The following is an 18,673-nucleotide window of genomic DNA, read 5'->3' as shown; positions in this document are numbered from 1 at the left end:
TGTCTCTCATCTTTACCTCCAACTAGTCCATCCCCTTCTCCCTCACCTCCTGTGGGCTGGGATCACTCAGCAGCTGGAGCCCTATTTTAAAATCACAAGTCATCTTACTCCAAAGATTAGAATTATTTTATGACTTTCCATTGCACCTAAACTAACATGAAATGAATCCCCAAGATGGCCCCGAGGTCCTGAGTCACCTGACGCCCATTTCCAATCTTATCTTTGGTCCACTCTCCTCTCCATTCATCACCTCCAAACCAAGCCTTCTTTCCAGTCCCAAACATTCTGCTCCTTCGTGGCCACAGGGTGTTTGCACACACTGTTCCCTCACCTGGAGTAAACTGTCCCCATTCCTAGCTTGGTTGATTTCTCTTCTTTACAAAGTTGAACAAGGCCTGAAGACTTTTTCTGGTGCCTTGGTTAGAAGAGGTCTTTCTTGTTTATTCTTTCCTTGCGGAAGCGGAGACCTTTTCCTTTCTGGCACATAGCGCAGATTTTTTAATGACCTCTTTTATTTGTCCACCTGACCAGTGCCTGTTTGCCTCCTAAGGACAGGATGGTGTTTACAGTTTGCAGTGTGTAGCATAATGCTTGCAACGTGAGACCCTCAGCATGCATTTGGTGACAGGACCCACGAATGAATTCCCTCCCACCCACTCCCCCGAGTTCAAAGGCCTGGTGGAAGAGTGCAGGGTCGACGCAAAGCACACATGGCAGGGCAGGACCACTCGCCATCACCTCCATCAGAACATCCGTCATCTGCTGGGCTGTCAGAAGCCCCCCACCCCATCACGGCTGTCACAAGAAAGGGCACAGTGAAGCTTACTCACACTAGCTGCCCACATGTACAGGTTCCCCCCATTTGGGGTGGCAGGAATAAGCCCACAAAAAATTAATGCAACCCTAAGACCCAGTGAGTCCCTTCTGGTCTGTCTTTCTATTTTCCATGGACCCTCCTTTAACCCTACAATAAGATTGATTTTGTCTTTTTCTTCTTCAGATGAACAAAATGTACCCTCAATTTGTTTAAAAGGGGGTGGGGGAGAAAGCCTGTTTCTAATTTGTTCTGATACATTTATTAAACATAATCATACAGTAAAAAAAAAAAATCAGAGATGTTAAAAACAGCAGGAACGTATTAAACTTTCAGTGTACAAAGTTTGAATCATAAAATATGTTCCATGGGGCCCTCCCTGAAATGGGACACAACCTTAATGACATTCACAATTACTTGCTAAGAGGCCCGATGTAACCCAGAAGGCAAGGCTAGAGTAACGCGTCTGCCCAGCGCACTCTTTCCTCCCAGATCCTGGCCCACACGTCCCCCAAGGATGCTGTTGGCTTGGGGAGAGTGGAGTTTAGAGTTCCCTCTGTCTAGTTCACATTTCTTTTTTTTATTAAGAGTGAAGTAAGCTAATGGAAAATATTATTCACTTTTGGGGGGGATGCAACCTCTTTTTTCCCTCTTTTTTCCTCTTCTCCCCAGCCCCCAACCTGAAATGTACAAGCAAAGGCCCCCACTTAGGAGTCCAAGGTGGAAACGAAGAAGCATGATGGAAACTACCATTGCATTCTGTAATGAAACCCTAAGGTGCTAGGGGAGTGCCTTGATAGGATGGCTTAGAGAAGGATTTCCTAAGACTCTGAAGGGTTTATTTACATTGGAGAAGCAGTTCACATGGATTTATCTGTGGTGGAGAACAGGCAAGATTCGAGATCACGCACACACACACACACACACACACATGCATACCCTGGATTAGTTTGCTCAGGCTGCCATAACAAAGTCCCTCAGGCTGATTGGCTTAAACAATAGACATTTATTTTCTCTGTTTTCTCACAATGCTGGAGGCTAGATGTCCAGATCAAGGTGCTGGCTTGAGGCATCATGGATTAGGACCTACCCACACCAGTGACTTCATTGAACCTTAACTACCTTTTCACTAGCCCTGTCTTCACAGTCACATCTGAGGTACAGAGAGATAGGATGTCAACACCGGACTTTCAGTGGTAAAATTCAACACACACACACACACGCCACACTCATGCACACACTCTCCTGTAATGTTCCAAAGTAAATTTTTAGTTTATCTTGAGATCCACTGAAGGCCAAAGTTTCAGTCCCGGGGTAGAGATTCCCAGCACGAGAGGCAAGTGAACCCCCAGTCCACTCCCCTGAGAGGTTAGCCCCCCAGTCTACTTCCCCAAGATGTGAGACCCCAGTCCATTCCCCTGATAGGCTTCAGCCACACATGTGTCAGGAGTACTCTCCAGGGACCCTGCCCAAGAACTGTGTGGTATGAGCGGTCCTCCCACTGAGTGGTCCTCTTGAGCTCCCAGTTAAAGCTGAGCTGATTGTGAAGCTTAGAAAAGAAAGCTGAATCCCAAGAGGGAGTGAGGGAGCCCTGTGGCCAGAGGATAGAGGGACAATGCCCCAGACAAGGGTAGGAGCAGAGGACAGGAAGCACAGCCCTGGCTATTTCCCTAGAGTACTTAAGACTCTTCTGGAAAATGCCATGAAAGGAGCAGGTCCCTGGGCATCCCGGGCACTGAAGAGGCCCTCCTCCTCCTCCTGGGCAGATGCAGGTTTCACAGGTGTTGACTCTGGGAGGGATGTGCTTTGGGAGGAGACAGTGTGATGCTGATACATATGATCATGACCCTCTGGGGTCCCTGCCCTGCCCCTGGGGGCGACAAGTCTTTTCTAAGGCGAGAATGGACTGAGTCCAAATCCCTACCCTGGTTGGCCTACCCAGGTTCTGGCAGCTCTGTATGGACCATTGCCTCTGAAGAAAGCAGAGTTACTCCTTGGAAGGAGGCTCGGGGACAGGGCAGGCTCAGCGGGGCAGGGGTAGGGTGTAGCTTTGGCTCCAGAGAGCTGACTGAGGGGGAAGGGAGGATGGCGGGGTCCTCACCACAGAGCTGCAGCCTGGCCATTTCTGCTCTGAACCTGAGGTCACAGCCCCGAGGTGTGCCCTGAACCCATGCAGGGGCTGCTGCCACCAGAACTTCGTTCTTCTCCGAGCACCATCGATGTTGTTGGTTGTCTTAGCCTGGAAGAAAGGGCCACCTCTCCTTCTGGGCCCAGGTGGATACTGCAGGAGGCCCAGCCCTGCTGTTGGCTGTTGTCTGGGCACCAGCTCAGCATCCCTCTAAGTGCTGGTCTTTGTCCCCATCTCCTCCCTGACCCCCAGCCCCGGAGAAGCTGACTGCTGATGGTCACTGTCATTGGCCAGAAGACTCCTTTCCTCCTCCCAGCCTGGCCTCCTGTCCTGCCTGCACCTGCCTGGGCTTTGCGAGGGCAGGTGGTCTGCTGCTGGGCCTATTCGAGGTTCGCTTTATTAAGCTCTGGTGGAGCTTGAGTCACCCCTTTTTTGGCACCCACAGGGAGAGTCAGGGAGGCTGGGACACCCCCTGTTCAGACAGCACCATTCTGCATCCAGGCCAGGGAGCTGAGGTGAGAGCTGTGTTAAACATTCTGCAGTCCTTCTTCTTGAAACTGCAGCTGTGTTATCCTTAACTGTGTCCCATAGACTTCCAGGAACACAGCACATGAGGACTGGTCCATATATGACCCGATCTATCCTGCCTCAAGCCCTCCCAGCCAGCCAGCCTCACCCAACCCCAGAGGTCTGAGCTGGGATCACCTGTGGCTTTGGGAAGCATGTTTCTAGGGCCTCTGCAGCCACCTTGTCCCTGCCTCCCCTCATGATCCTCCCTCCCTGGCTCCCTTTGCCCAGATCTGCTCTGTTGGTTTCTGGGTCTTTCTCCACCTGCATCCCTGTAACATCTAACTCCATCCTTTCAATCCCCAGTTCCTATCAAGCCTTTCTCCTGGGGTCTTTCTTAGGTATCTTTTTTTTTCCTGCATCTTAAGATTATGGATAACTATTTATCTCTTTTCCTTTTTTCTTTCTTTCTGGTTTGCTTGTTGTCATTGTTGTTGTTTTTAACAATACTTATATATTGCTATTAGAAATTCATTTCAAAGTTCATTTTTAATTAGAAAATGACACGCACACAAACTGCTTATAATTGTTTGTCCCAAAGAGTGAGGGCTCCCACATTGAGAATCTCACTTCCTCGGGAAGATTGAAGCAGGTTCACAGTCAGCAACTTCTCGATGTGGCACATCTTTCCCTAAACTGTTACACATATTCACGCAGAGCATGGATGCTTATCACTTTCTGAATCCTAGTTTGTTTCTAAAGGGGTCACCTCGGATATCCTAAGGATTTAGACTTTTATGAGGATGGGCCTCTCCGGCCTCTTCTGGGGAAATTAGATCATAACTATGCCCCTGGTAGTTTCAGAAGATTGGAGGCTATGTGCCGGCCATGGCTGCTGCCTCACATGTGGTTACCTTTTAGGTTGTCTCTCTGCTGCTCCATTTCAGTTGCCTGCAAGCTCTGTGAGGGCCGTGGGTCTTGCTACCTCAGCTCGGTCAGGGGCCCTGGAGAGTCTGGAATCATCAAGCTAACAGTCATGAGGTTTTACTCAATTTTCAAATGAGGAATGGGGCTCAAAGATGAGTTTCATCATCTGGAAGAGAAAGAAATTATATGGCATGTGAAGAACTAACATCAGAACATTAAGCATCTTTATGTTCGTGGGGCTCTGGTGCCTGCTCTCTGAGACACGGTGGGTGGGATTCGAGCCCTGATTCTACTGCCTTTCGAGTGGACCGTCTCTCTAGTCATTTTAAAGCCCCAGTTTCCAGAGCAGCGTGAACAGTTCAAAAGTGTCAGAGAAGAACAAAGAACCTGTTCCTTTCTCTCCTGCCTGGAGGGACCAGAGCAAAATGCTCAAGGAAAAAGTATTTCATTTCTTTTAAATCATTATTTTGAGCCTTTAGCTCAAAGTGTAATGGCTTCTTCCCAAGTCCAAGGTGGTATATGTCATGCTCATCATTTCCGCACCAGAGTTTGAGAGATTATTCAAGAACATTCCAACAGAGTCCTCAAGCCTTACTCCCTTCATCTGTAAAATGGGGTAATGCTTACCTCCTAAGGCTGTTGAGAGGAGGAAAAGGATTAGGTGAAATAGTAAATGTTTCTTTGTTGGGTAAAGCTCTCAGCACAGCTTCTGCCTTGTGGCGGGTACTCGCTAAATGGTAGGATGATGGTGGTGAAAGTGAGTCAGCTACCCCCTTTGCGGAGAAACACGCTGGGGCCTGATCACAGTCAGAACCTAATCTCCTGTGGTTTGCCTGGGGGGTGGGTTTTACCCTGTGGTTAGGATGGGGGAGGGGAGGCTGAACTTCTCTAGGCGGGAAATGCTCCTGATTTATTTATCCATAAATGCAACCAGTTTCCCTGTATCAAAGTAATGAAGATGCAGCTAGAGATTCTCATGCTAAGTGAAGTAAGTCAGAAAGAGAAAGACAAATACCATATGATATCATTTATATGTGGCATCTAACATAGGACACAAGTGCACCCATCTATGAAACAGAAAGAGACTCATGTACAAGGAGAAGAGACTTGTGGTTGCCAAGGGGAAGGGGGTTGGGGGATCAGTGGAGTGGGAGGTTGGGGTTAGCAGATGTGAGCTATTATATATGAAGGAGATAAACAACAAGGTCCCACTGTATAGCTCAGAGAACTATATCTAGTGTCTTATGATGAACCATAATGGAAAAGAATACCAAAAAAGTGTGTATGTATGTATCATTGAATAACTTTGCTGTACAGAAGAAACTAACAGAGCACTGTAAATCAACCAGACACCAATTAAAAAAATGTAATGAAGGACCTGCAGGTTTGTGAAGATGCCTTTGCATCTGTAAAGTGACACTGCATAGGGCCTGCCCAACCTGCCGGGAGGCAAGAGGATGATGCTCAGGGCAGGTAACAGGGATGCTCACAGGACCAGAGGCTCTGCTGGCAGCAGGAGCCCAGAGTCCTGCTTCAGTGACTCGAGCGGCCATTTTCAGGAATCAAACAGATCCCTGAAGGATAACAGGAACCATGAGGCTGGAGTACAAGGCTGCTCACCGGGGCCCCCTCTTTGGCCTAGGTGGCTTGAAAATTCCCCCCAGGGCTAAATCTTGTCATTCCCTAATCAGAGCCCAAGCACTAAGTGCAAATACTCCTGGGAGAGGCAAGGCGACAGCAGCCTCTCATGTACCTTCCATGGGCAGGACTGATTTGGAAGCAGGTTTTGAGAGTGGGAGGACCTCGGAGATTTAAGGGGGAGGACGGTGAGCTTTAAGAAGGGTGCAGAGGCCTGGAGAAAGGGAAGGACCTGTGGCCAAACCTGGACTCTGCTCCCTCCTCCTTGTTGGGCCTGGGGCTGATCCACCTTCTCAGTGATTCTCCCAGTGTGTCACCTGCAGAGACACTTCCGCACCTGGGACAGGAGTAGTGGGCTACCTCCATTTAAATAAGGATCCCAGGAAGTGACAAAGAGCAGAAGTCAAAAGCTAGCTGAAAGCTGGAGTGTATATTTCCAAGACAGAGTATGTAATGACATTAAGAGGCAGAATGGCAATTTAGGATTTTTGTGTCTCCCAAGAATCCTAGGTGTATTTGCTAATTTAAAAAGATTTGGGGTGGAAAGACATCCTTCTCCTGCCTATTGTGGGGTATAATCCCTAAGACCTTGAGATTTATTTGAATTCATGAGATTTGGAAGAGAGAGGAAGAATTAGCAAAATTTGTTGAAATATTTTGGTGAAATGTGACATGACTGCTTTCAAATGCTTTTACTATGAATGAAGGCCACACCTCAAATAATATTTGTGGACCAAAAACTAATGTTGGGATGGGTCAAAGTTCTTGGAATGACTACTCTGGGTAAGAGAAATATAGTTTTTTTCCCTTTTTTTTCAATTGTCAGTATTTTTTTTTAATATTGAAGAGAGTGTTAATCCTTTACAATGATGAAACTGCAAACTGAGACTCTGTTTCTTTTCTTTTCTTTCTTTTTTTTTTTTTTTTTTTGCAATAGGGTTATATGATGGAAAACCGAATCTCAGGCTTAAAATGTGACACAGATGTGTTTGTAACATTTGAAGGTGACAATGTGGTAATGCTGCAGGTAAGATTCAGGAAATGTTGGCTTTTTAAAAAACAGCATAATTTTCGAGATCGAGAGTTATCCAGAAATCTGAAATGCTTCATATGTTTTATCTTCATCTGATGTGTTCATTTAATTGGCAGGTGTTTTTCTGCTAGGCACTTGATTTTTGCAGTAGTTGAACAGGGAGATTAATTGATTTCCTTCCTAGCTGATCTTTGATGTTGAATTATATCTTTTTGGCTTAAGCAAACTACTTCTTGTACATACTGAGTCATACATCTTCTACTGGGCAGGTGGGTCCCAAAGAGCATGTAAGGTCCCAGAAGACAGTTTAGGCAAAAGACACGAAGAGCCAGTTTTCAAAAGGGGCAACCACACTAGTGATCAAAGAAATGCACGTTGGGGCATCTGTAGTATTAATTTTTTTTCTCTCTCAAGTTGGCTCATATCTAAGAGTATATGAAGTCAGGGTTCCCTCATGGCTCAGCGGGTTAAGGATCCTGCATTGTCACTGCTACGGCCCTGGTTGCTGCTGTGACACAGTTTTGATCCCTGGCCCAGAGACTTCCTCATGATGTGGGTACCACCAAAAAAAAAGTGTATATCAAGTCCCACTGTTGATCAAAACAAAAGGGGCTTCTTCCATTTTGCTGCTGGGCCATGTGTGATTCACCTTCTCAGACTCTATCTAAGTTTTAGTCCAAAATACAAAAAAATTCTGGACACCAACATTCTCATTAGTGCATTATTTATTATAGCAATAATGTTGGAATCTAAATTTTCAACCATGGCAAAGTAATTATGTAAATAATGTTCTGGGTGCTCTGTAGGGAATTATATAGCCTTTAAAATTGTACTTACAGAGTTTATTGCAGAAATTAAAATGTATGATATGGTTAGTGAAAATAATATTAAATTGTAAATAGAATGGATCACAATTAGGTGTTTCTAAAGAAGAAGAATGGGAACTTTTGGCTTTGCTAAGATGGAATGGCCCTATTCTTCCCAGGGCCTTCCTCTTAAGAACTAAACACCCTGGTTGTAACACAGGGGAAAGAAGGAGGCATATGGCCTAGGGACCTTGCGACTGGAGGAAGAAAAAGGCAGTAAGTTCTCTGCGCCTCCTTATTGCCTCCCAGAAATCCTGGACAGGGCACATGAGTCCTGAATTTCTAACAGGCACAAACAAAACATGATCCAAGGAAAGCCTGTTCCCCCAGCCAAAGGACAGAGAAGATAATGGTCTCACAATAGAAGATGATGGCCCCAAACCTTTGGGGCAATACTCACTCTTTACCAGTCACACACAACAGAAAAACCAAACACACACACACACACACACACACACACAAATTTCAACAGGTCCTGGCAAAAGCTGATCTTATACCTAATCTCCAGTCTGAGGAAGTGGGAAGAAGCAGGTAGCAGGTGGTGTCAAGGCCATTCCTCCACCTGGTGATGCTGGTGGGGCTGAACAGCATACCAATCTTCCCTCCCTTGCCTGGTAGAAGCAAGAAAAGCTGATTCTCTCATTGGGGTAATGTCAGCAGGACTCCTGGAGATAAGCCTTCACCTCCCCCCAGCAGCAATAAGACCCAGTGAAGTGATGTAAGGTGGAGCTAATTACCACTGTGCTTCAACCCAAAACCTCAGTGTCAGCAGGGTCCAGTGGAGGGTTGAGTACTTACCCCTACCTGACATCAACTAGACCAAACCAGGAGGCATGAGTCAGGGCTGGTTACCACTCAAATTCGCCCCTGCCCACCTCCCTGGTGCCAGTGGCCCAGTAAGGGGCTGAAGCCCCATACCCACACAACAACAAGAAACTGAATTAGACAGTGTAAAGCAGGACTAGTGGGCCTTTTGATCCCTCCTCTCCCTGCCCTCTCACCCCATACCAAAGGGGCTCAGTGGAAGCTGTGTCTCCAGCCTCACCTGGCATCAGTGGCAGATGAAATGGCACGAGCTGGGTTAGCAAATACTCTACTTCCTGCTCTCCTAAGTTTGTGTAGGAGCCAGTGGGGAGCTCAGTGTCTACCCTTGTGCAGCATCAATAAAGTAGAAAGAGGTGGCAAGAAATGGGGCTAGTTGGCATTCTGTTTCCCCACCCCCTGCCCCTGGTATCAGCACAACCAAGGTCGAGCTGCAGTCTCACACTACTTGTCTGTAACAAGCCAACATGAGTTAAGTGCACTACTTCTGCCAGAGTGATGTTGGCAGCACCCACCAGGAAGTGGAACAGACATAGTGCTGCACTTCAGAATTAAATACAATCTCAGTATAATATCCAAGCCCCCTGGACACAGTAGAAAAGCTACTCGTTACCCAAAGAACCAGGAAAATCACAACTTGAAAGGGAAAATCAACAGATGACAATACTAAAAAGAATCAAATATTGGAATTATCTGACAGAGATTTTAAAGTACCCACCATAAAAATAGTTTAAAGGTAATTGCAAATATTCTTGGAACAAATAAAAATAATATATCTTTTCAGCAAAGCTAGGAGAAGTAAAAAGGGACCAAAGGGAAATTATAGAATTGAAAAAGACAACAACAGGAATAATAGATTTGCAAAATGACAATAGTTGGGTAGAGATGGTGAAGAATAGAATCTGTAAAACTGTGGCTGGATCAATAGAATGTACCCAATATGAACAGAGTGGAAGAAAATGAAAAGTCTGAGAGATCTGAGGACAATAACAAAAGAGCTAGCATTTGTATCATTAGAGTCTTAGAAGGCAGGGGAAGAGGATGACAAACAAGTGTTTAAGGAGACAATGCCTGAAAGCATCAAAAATTTGTTGAAAGAGATAAAACTGAAAATTCAAGATCTGAGAAAATTGCAATAGGGAAGACCCAAAGAAATTCACTGCAAGACACATTAAACTTTTGAAAACTAAATGGCAAGGAAAAAAATCTTGAAAACAGACAGAGAGAAATGAGGCTTACTTTTAGGGGAACACCAGCTCATATGAGAGCAGATTTCTCATCTGGAACCATGGAGGTTAAAAAGAATCAGGATATTTCAGGTGGTACAAGAAAAGAACAGTCAACTGTACATTCTATATCCAGGAAAAATATATTTCCACAATGAAAGGGAAATAAGGATTAAAGAAAACTAAGAGAACCTTTTCGCTAGCAAATCTGCTCTTAAAAAATTGCTAATGTTAGTTCTCTAACATAAGAGAAAATGATATCAAAGAATGGCTTGGAACTTCAGAAAGGAAAGAAGACTCAAAAAGAAATTTTAAAAATATAACGAATGAAAATGAAAACACAGCATAAAAATATGTTGGATGCAGATAAAGCAATGCTGAAAGGAAAATTTATAGCATTAACTATGCTTATTTTAGAAAAGAGAAGAGGTCTCAAATCAATAATTATATTCCTACCTTAAAAAAATTAAAAGTGGAGCAAAATAAACATAAACTAAGCATAAAAATGAGAACAAAGAAAAGAGCACAAATTGAAGAAATTGAAAAAGGTGAAAATCCATGAAACAAAAAGCAAATTCTTTGAAAAGCATCAATCAAGTTAACTCCTTATCAAGAATTACAAAGATAGAAAGTAAGATGACTCATAACCAATATTAAGAATGAGAAAGGTATATCACAAGCTATCCTTCACCCATCAAATTATTAATGGGGGAGTACTGGAAAATAACTTTGCATTAATAAATTTGATGACTTAGAAGAAACTGACCAGTTCTTCTAAAACCCCAAAACCCCAAATGCAGACACTTGAAAGAGAAAACCTGCATAATCCTATAATAGAAAAGAAACTTAATTTTTCATAATAATTAAAAAAATAAAAATCTCCCCCCAAAGAAATCTTCAAGCCTAAGTTTCATTGAAGAATTATATCAAATGTTTAAAGAGGAATTTTACACAATCTTTTGCAGAAAATAGATGAGAAGGGAACACTTCCCAACTAGGTTTTATACAGCTGGTATTACTCTGATACCAAAAATAGACAGACAAAAAAAGGGGAAACAGGAGTTCCCGTCGTGGCGCAGTGGTTAACGAATCCGACTAGGAACCATGAGGTTGCGGGTTCGGTCCCTGCCCTTGCTCAGTGGGTTAACGATCCGGCGTTGCCGTGAGCTGTGGTGTAGGTTGCAGACGCGGCTCGGATCCCGCGTTGCTGTGGCTACAGCTCTGATTCAACCCCTAGCCTGGGAACCTCCATATGCCGCGGGAGCGGCCCAAGAAATAGCAACAACAACAACAACAACAACAACAACAAAAAGACAAAAAAAAGGGGGGGGGGAACATATCAATTACTTTTAGATACAAAAAATCCTCAACAAAATATTAACAAATTAAAGCTGGCAGAGTATAAAATGAGTTATACACTATGACTAACTGGAATTCATTCCTGGTAAACAAGGCCACTTCAACATTTGAAAGTCAATCAATGTTATTACATCATATCAACAGACTAAAAAATATACAGTCATATCTGCTTACACAAAAAAGGCATTTGACAATATCCAACAGTGATTCATGGTAAAACTCAGCAAACTAGGAATAGTGGGGAATTTCTTCAACTTGTGGATAAAAAAGTATCCCCAAAAGACTATAGCTAACATCATGTTTAATGGGGAAACACTGAATGCTTCCCCCCCTAGGATCAGCAGTAAGTCAAAGATGACCACTGGCACCACCATTATTCAACATAGAATTAGAAGTTCTAGGCAGTGCAATCAGATAAGAAAAAGTAAATGAAATATATAGAGATTAGAAGGGAAGAAATAAAAACTCTTCCTATTTGCAGACTACATCATTGTCTACATAGAGGATCCAAGGAATCTACAAAAAACTCTTAGAACTAATAAATGAATTTAGCAAGACCACAGGATATGAGATCAATATACAAAAACCAATCATATTTCTATATACCAATAAGAAACGTGTGGAAACTGAAGTGAAACACACAGTACCATTTGCAGTTGTACCAACGAAAATAAAACACGTAGGTAGGGAGTTCCTGTTGTAGTGCAGTGGAAACGAATCCAACCAGGAACCATGAGGTTGTGTGTTAGATTCCTGGCCTTGCTCAGTGGGTTAAGGATCTAGCCTTGCTGTGAGCTGTGGTGTAGTTTGCAGATGTGGCTCAGATCCTGAGTTGCTGTGGCTCTAGTGTATGCTGGTGGCTACAGCTCTGACTGGACCCCTAGCCTGGGAACCTCCATATGCTGCGGGTATGGCCCTAAAAAGATAAAAAAAAAAAATTGAAAAAAAATGCATAGGTATAAATCTAATAGACATGTATAGGATCTTTATACTAAAAATTATAAAATGTTGCTGAATGAAATCAAAGAAGTCCTAAGTAAATGGAGGGACATGCTGTATTCATGGATTAGATGGCTCTGCATAAGGAGGATGTCAATTTGCCCCAATTGATTTATCTATAGAATGAGATTCCTACCAAAATCACAAAGTACTTTTTTATAAACACAGACAGACTTGTTCTGAGACATTATCAAAATGGTGGAATAGGAGGGTTTTTTTTTTTTTTCCATCCTTCTCCCAAATAACACCAGTTTTGACATTCATTGATGAGATTTCCTTCTTTGTGGAAGTCCAGGAGACCAGTGGAGAATTTCCAGCACATTGTTGGAGAAAAAAAAAAAAATCAAGGTTGAGCACATTGAAGAAGGTAAGAGGAAGTTTCACTTTATCTGCATTACCCCTCCCCCAAGGGGGCACAGCTCAATGATCAGACCACCTTGGCCAGTGGTTTCTCCCATGGGGAGAACGAGAAGATGTGAATGAGCACCTGGCTTCCTCAGCTGTGCAGGACTTTGCTGTAGAAATCAAAACAGTACAGTTCTGGAATAAGAAAGAACACCTAGACCAATGGAACAGAATTAAGAGCCCAGTAATAAAGCCATGTCTATATAGTCAACTGATATTTGACAAGGGAGCCGAGATTATACAAGGAGGAAAAGACCGTCTCTTCATGAAATGGTGTTGGGAGAACTAGATAATCATATGTGGAGGAATGAAATTGGACCTCTATCTTACACCCCTCATAAAAATGAACTCAAAATGGATTAGAGACTTAAACATAAGACCTGAAACCATAAACCTCCTAGAAGAAAACAAAGGAAAAACTCCAAGGTCATCGGTCTTGGCAATGATTATTTTGGGCTATGACACTGAAAGCACAGACAACAAAAGCAAAAATAAAACAAACTGAAAAGCTTCTGCACAGCAAAAGAAGCAGTCAACAAAATGAAAGGCAACCTATGTAATGGGATGAAATATTTGCAACTATCTGTGGGCTTTAGTGTGGGTTGCAGGTGTGGCTCAGATCCCATGTTGCTGTGCTGAGGTGTAAGCCAGCAGCTGTATCTCTAATTTGATCCCTCGCCTGGAAACTTCCATATGCCCCAGGTGTGGCCCTAAAAAGCAAAAATATAAAATAATGTAAAATAAATAAATTAAAAATTAAAAATGGACAGATGATCTGAATAGGCATTTTTCCAAAGAAGACATCCATGTGGCCGACAGGTACATGAAAAGGTGCTGAACATCATGAATCATCAGGGAAATGCAAATCAAAACCACAATGAGATATCACTTCACACTTGTTGGAATGGCCATGATCCAGAAGCCAAGAGATAACAAGCATTGGCAAGAATGTGGAGAAAGGGGAACTCTTGTGCACTGCTGATGTCAAAGTAAATTGGTACCTCCACTTATAGAAAACAGTTTGGAGGCCCCTCCAAAAATTTAAAAAATATAACATATATTTTACAGCAATCCTACTTCTGGATATATATCATAAGGAAATATTATCAGGATCTGGAAAAGTTATCTATACCCCGCAGGGTTCAGCATAGCATTATGCACAATAGCCATGACATTGAAACAATCTAAGGGTCCACAGATGCATAAATGGATAAAGAAGATGTGATATATGTATATGTATATAATATTCATATATTTATATAGATAGATGGGATATATCTTTCTATATGTGAGAACTATGAGGTGTATCTATATCTGTCTATCTGTCTATCTAATCTAACTTATCTATAATTCAATAATAAAAATGAAGGATATCCTGCCATTTACAACATGGATGGACCTTGAGGGCATTATGCTAAGTAAAATATGTCAGACAGAGAAAGACCAATACCTTATGATGTCACGTATATGTGTAATCTAAAAAAGCAGATATAAGGAGTAGGATAGTGGTTGATAGGGGCTGAGAGTGGGGGAAGATGGGGAGTTTTGGTAACAAGGTACAGACTTTCAGGTATAAGATGAATAAATTCTGGGGATCTGATGTACATCATGGTGATTCTAGTTAACAGTACTGTGTAATACACTTGAAAGTTGCGAAGGGAGTAGATCTTAAGTGTTCTCACTATATTCGGGTGCAAAAGGTGTTATGTGAGAAGATGAAGGTGTTAACTCACTTTATTGTGGTAACTGTTTCACAATATATACATGTATCGAATCACCCATTGTACACTTTAAACTGTCACATTGTTATATACCAATTATATCTCCATAAATCTGGGGGAAAAATAAAGTCACTGGACCTAGAATAGCTAAAAAACAATTTTGAAAAAGAATAAAGTGGATAATTACTCTACCTGATATTAAGGCTCATTATAGAGCTAAGGAATCAGTAGAGTGTGCTATTGGTGGAGAGATTGGCACATGCATAGATGGAACAGAGTAGAGAAAACTTAGGAGAAAATCTTTGAGCTAGGACTGGGAAAAATGTTTCACTTTCCATCAAAAGCACAATCCATGTTGGGAGTCCCTGTTATGGCTCGGTGGTTAATGAATCCAACTAGGAATCACGAGGCTGTGGGTTCTATCCCTGGCCTTGCTCACTGGGTTAGGGATCCACCGTTGCTGTGAGCTGTGGTGTAGGTCACAGATACAACTTGGATCCAGCATTGCTGTGGCTGTGGTGTAGGCTGACAGCTGTGGTGAAGGCTGGCAGCTCCAGCTCCAATTAGACCCATAGCCTGGGAACCTCCATATGCCACAGGCACAGCCCTAGAAAAGACACACACACACATACAAATCACAATCCATAAAAGGATATAGTGATAAATTAGACTTCATCAAAATGAAAAACTTTCTCCATGAAAGACCCCATCCATGAAAGGGGATGGAAAGACAAACCTAAAAGCTGGAAGAAAATAACTGCACACCACATCTGACCAAGTCCCTGAGTCTAGAATATATAGAGAGCTCTCAAAAATTAACAGGCAAAAACAAACAATCTAATAATAAAATAGGTAAAAGACCTGAACAGACATTTCACTGAAGAGGATACAGCAATGGCGAATATAAACCTGCAAAGATGTACAACATCATTAGCCAAGAGCTAACTGCAAATGCAAACCATAGTGCAATAGCACTACACGCTGATCAAAATAACTAAAAAATTTAAATAATATTAATAATATGTTTTGTAATTCTGACAAGGAAGCAGAGAAACCGTATCCCTCAGACATTACTTGTATATAAATGTTACAGCCAATCTAGATAAAAGTATGGCAGTTTCTTAAAAAACTAAGTGTATGCCTATCGTAACACCTAGCAATTATGCTCTGGGCTATTTACTCTCAGAGAAATGAAAACTCATATTCATGCAAAAACCTGCATATGAATGTTCATAGCCAATGTATCTGTAATAACACCAAAGTAGAAACTATCTGAATGTCCCGCGGTGAGTGGCTTGTTAAGCAAACTGCGGAACATCTAACATAGGATACAACTTAGCAATAAAAAAATAAAGAACTGTGGGAACTCCAGCAACTTGGATTCTTAGTGAGAGGAACCAATCCTAAAATGTCCCATACTGTAGGATCCTATTTATATAACGTTCTTTAAACTAAGAAATTATGCCATTTTTATTTTTATTTTTTATTTATTTTTCATTTTTTAATTGTTATTTCCCCAATACAATTTTTTTTTCTATGCATGGTGACTCAGTTACACATGCATGTATACATTGTTTTTTCTCACATTATCATGCTCCATCATAAGTGACTAGACATAGTTCCCAGTGTTACACAGCAGGATCTCATTGCTAATCCAATTTTTAAAGGTTACTTTCCATTTACAGTTATTACAAAATATTGGCTATCTTCCCCATGTTGTATGATACATCCTTGAGCCTCTCTGTCACCCAGTAGTTTGTACCTCTCACTCCCCCACCCCTATATCCCCCCACACACACTGGTAACCACTAGTTTGTTCTCTGCATCTATGAGTCTGCTTCTTGTCCATTATATTTACTAGTATTGTGTTTTTTAAATCCCACATTTAAGTGAGATTGAACAGTATTTATCTTTCTCTGACTTAGTTCACTTAGCATAATGCCCTCCAGGTGCCTCCATGTTGCTGCAAATGGAAAATTTGATTCTTTTTTATGGCTAAGTAGTATTTCAGTGTGTGCGTGTGTGTGTGTGTGTGTGTGTGTGTGTGTGTGTGTGTGTGTGTGTTATCTCATCTAGATAACATTCATACAACATTCTTGAAAAGACAGAATTATAAAGAGGGAGGTCAGATCAATGCTGGCAGGAAAGAAGGAGGGAAAAGAGAGGGGAATGGCCATGACTATATAAAGGCAGCAGGAGAGGTTTTGGGGCTGGGACTGTCCTGTATGTTGCCTCTGGTGGTGGTGACATAGATATACACATGGGACAAGACTGCATAGCACTAAAACATACGTGTGCACTCACACACACGCATACACATACCTGCATGTAAAACTGACCGAAATGGAATAAGCATTGTAGATTGCATCAACACAATTTTTCCCGACTGTGATATTGTACTGTTGTTCGGGGTCTTTCTGCATCATTTCTTACAAATGCATGTGAATCTACAATTATATAAAAATAAAAAGTGGAGTTCCCTGGTAGCTCAGTGGGTTAAGGTTCCGGCTCAGGGCACTGCTGTGGCTCAGGTTCAATCTGTGGTCCAGGACCATCCGCATGCTAAAAGCATGGCCAAAAAAAAAAAAAAAAAAGAAAAACAAAAAGCTATGCCTGAATAAGTTTAGAAAACCCAGGAGATGATCTCTATGTTGTAAGGGTGCTGGATGATTGAAAAAATTATGTCAAAATGTATTTTTATAATGAAAACATTGCTACCTTAAAGACTAATGCAGACATTTTTAGAGCACTAGTCAGGCACAAGTTCAATATGTTGATTATGAAAATGTCATGTGGTACTCAGTCACCACTCTCCCCATCTTCCTTTTTTTTTTTTTTTTGGCTTTTAGAGATATCTATAGTAAAGTAAATTATTTGGGGGGAATTATTTAAGACTTGCCATTTAATATGGGCTAGATTAAAAACTGCTCTTCTTCTGTCTTCCTCCTACCTAAATGTAGCTTAAAAAAACACTCCTTAAGAAGATTCAGTAATCAGACATGGCACGAATTTACATTCTCCATCTCAGCTGGTAGCCCAAGTGTGTGAGGTTTTTCAATAATTTTCTCTTTGGGAGTATATTTTTAAACTCAAGAATGTGCCGTATGCTGTACAGCGGGGGGGGGGGGGGTGGGGAAGAATGTTGTTCAACATCACTTGACCCTGAAGTTATGATTCATGCTTTAATTGCAAGCTCTAGCTTGTGGGCACTATGGAAAGGTTGTTTAATTTAGTTATGGGAGTGGTCACGATTTCTAGCTATGACCTGAAGAGGGAGAAATGGGGACTGCTTGCTGTTTGTTGTATAACTGAGAGCATGGGCAGTGAAAGGGAGGGACTCTGTACCACAGAGGAGAGGGATGCAGGGATGCTGGGCTGGAGGGAGGCTGAGCTGCCTGCTCAGGAAGACGTGTGTCATCACAAAGAAGCAGAGCACCCACTCAGTAAGAACCTATGCAAGACTTCAAGAGTTGGGCTGAGGAAGGGAGCCAGGGATGGTCCACTTTCACAGTCTGCTGAAGAGGAGATCTTCAGGGACCTTAAAACCAGGTTTGTAGGCCTTCTTTGGCCAATTTTCCAGACAGATATCTTGCAGACATGTGATGGAAAAATACTACCTTTTTTTTTCTTTAAAGCTTTCTTTGAAATGTTAGGATTCATTTTATTAATGCAAATTGTAAGGAATGTACAAAATTCTGGGAGCAGTTTTTTTTCGTTTTAAAACCTGTCTTTGTGCTCATGAGATAAATGTTTATTCATCTATCAATGCATCCATTGATTCATCCACTTAAAAAAAAATAAAGTGGATGAATACCTCAAGCCTTGATCGAAGTTTATCAAGACTTGGAAACCTTTATAAGTGGTATGAATCGGGGTCCCCAAACCACCCCCAGGTTTGATACCTCTCTAGGAGGACTCACAGGATATAGCATTTAGTCATACTTATGGTTAGGATTTATTGTAGCAAAGGGATAAAACACAAAATCAGCAAAGGGAAGGGCACATGGGCAAAGTCCAAAGGAAGCCAGGCATGAGCTTCCAAGAGCCCTCTCCCAGTGGAATCACACAGGACATGCTTAATTCTTCCAGCAATGACCTGGGACAGTACCTGTGAAATGTTGTTTGCAGGGGATGTTCATCAGAGATTCAGCATCCAAGGTTTTTATTGGGGGCTTGGTCACATAGTCACCCTCCACCTGGCACACATCAACATTCCAGATGGAAAACA

At 42.3% G+C, this 18,673-nt stretch overlaps 1 protein-coding gene across 1 annotated transcript in view; it reads left to right on the top strand.

Annotated features, from left to right (window-relative positions):
- ACOXL (acyl-CoA oxidase like) overlaps positions 1-18,673 on the top strand; it is a 362,457-nt gene that overhangs the window by 227,918 nt on the left and 115,866 nt on the right. The window contains 1 exon segment of the mRNA XM_047781208.1: positions 6,952-7,041. Coding sequence (XP_047637164.1) covers positions 6,952-7,041 — 90 coding nt within the window.

This window comes from Phacochoerus africanus, chromosome 5 (genome assembly GCF_016906955.1).
Source record: "Phacochoerus africanus isolate WHEZ1 chromosome 5, ROS_Pafr_v1, whole genome shotgun sequence".
NCBI classification, from domain to species: Eukaryota; Metazoa; Chordata; class Mammalia; order Artiodactyla; family Suidae; genus Phacochoerus; species Phacochoerus africanus.
This window is presented reverse-complemented; position numbering and strand designations above follow the sequence as displayed.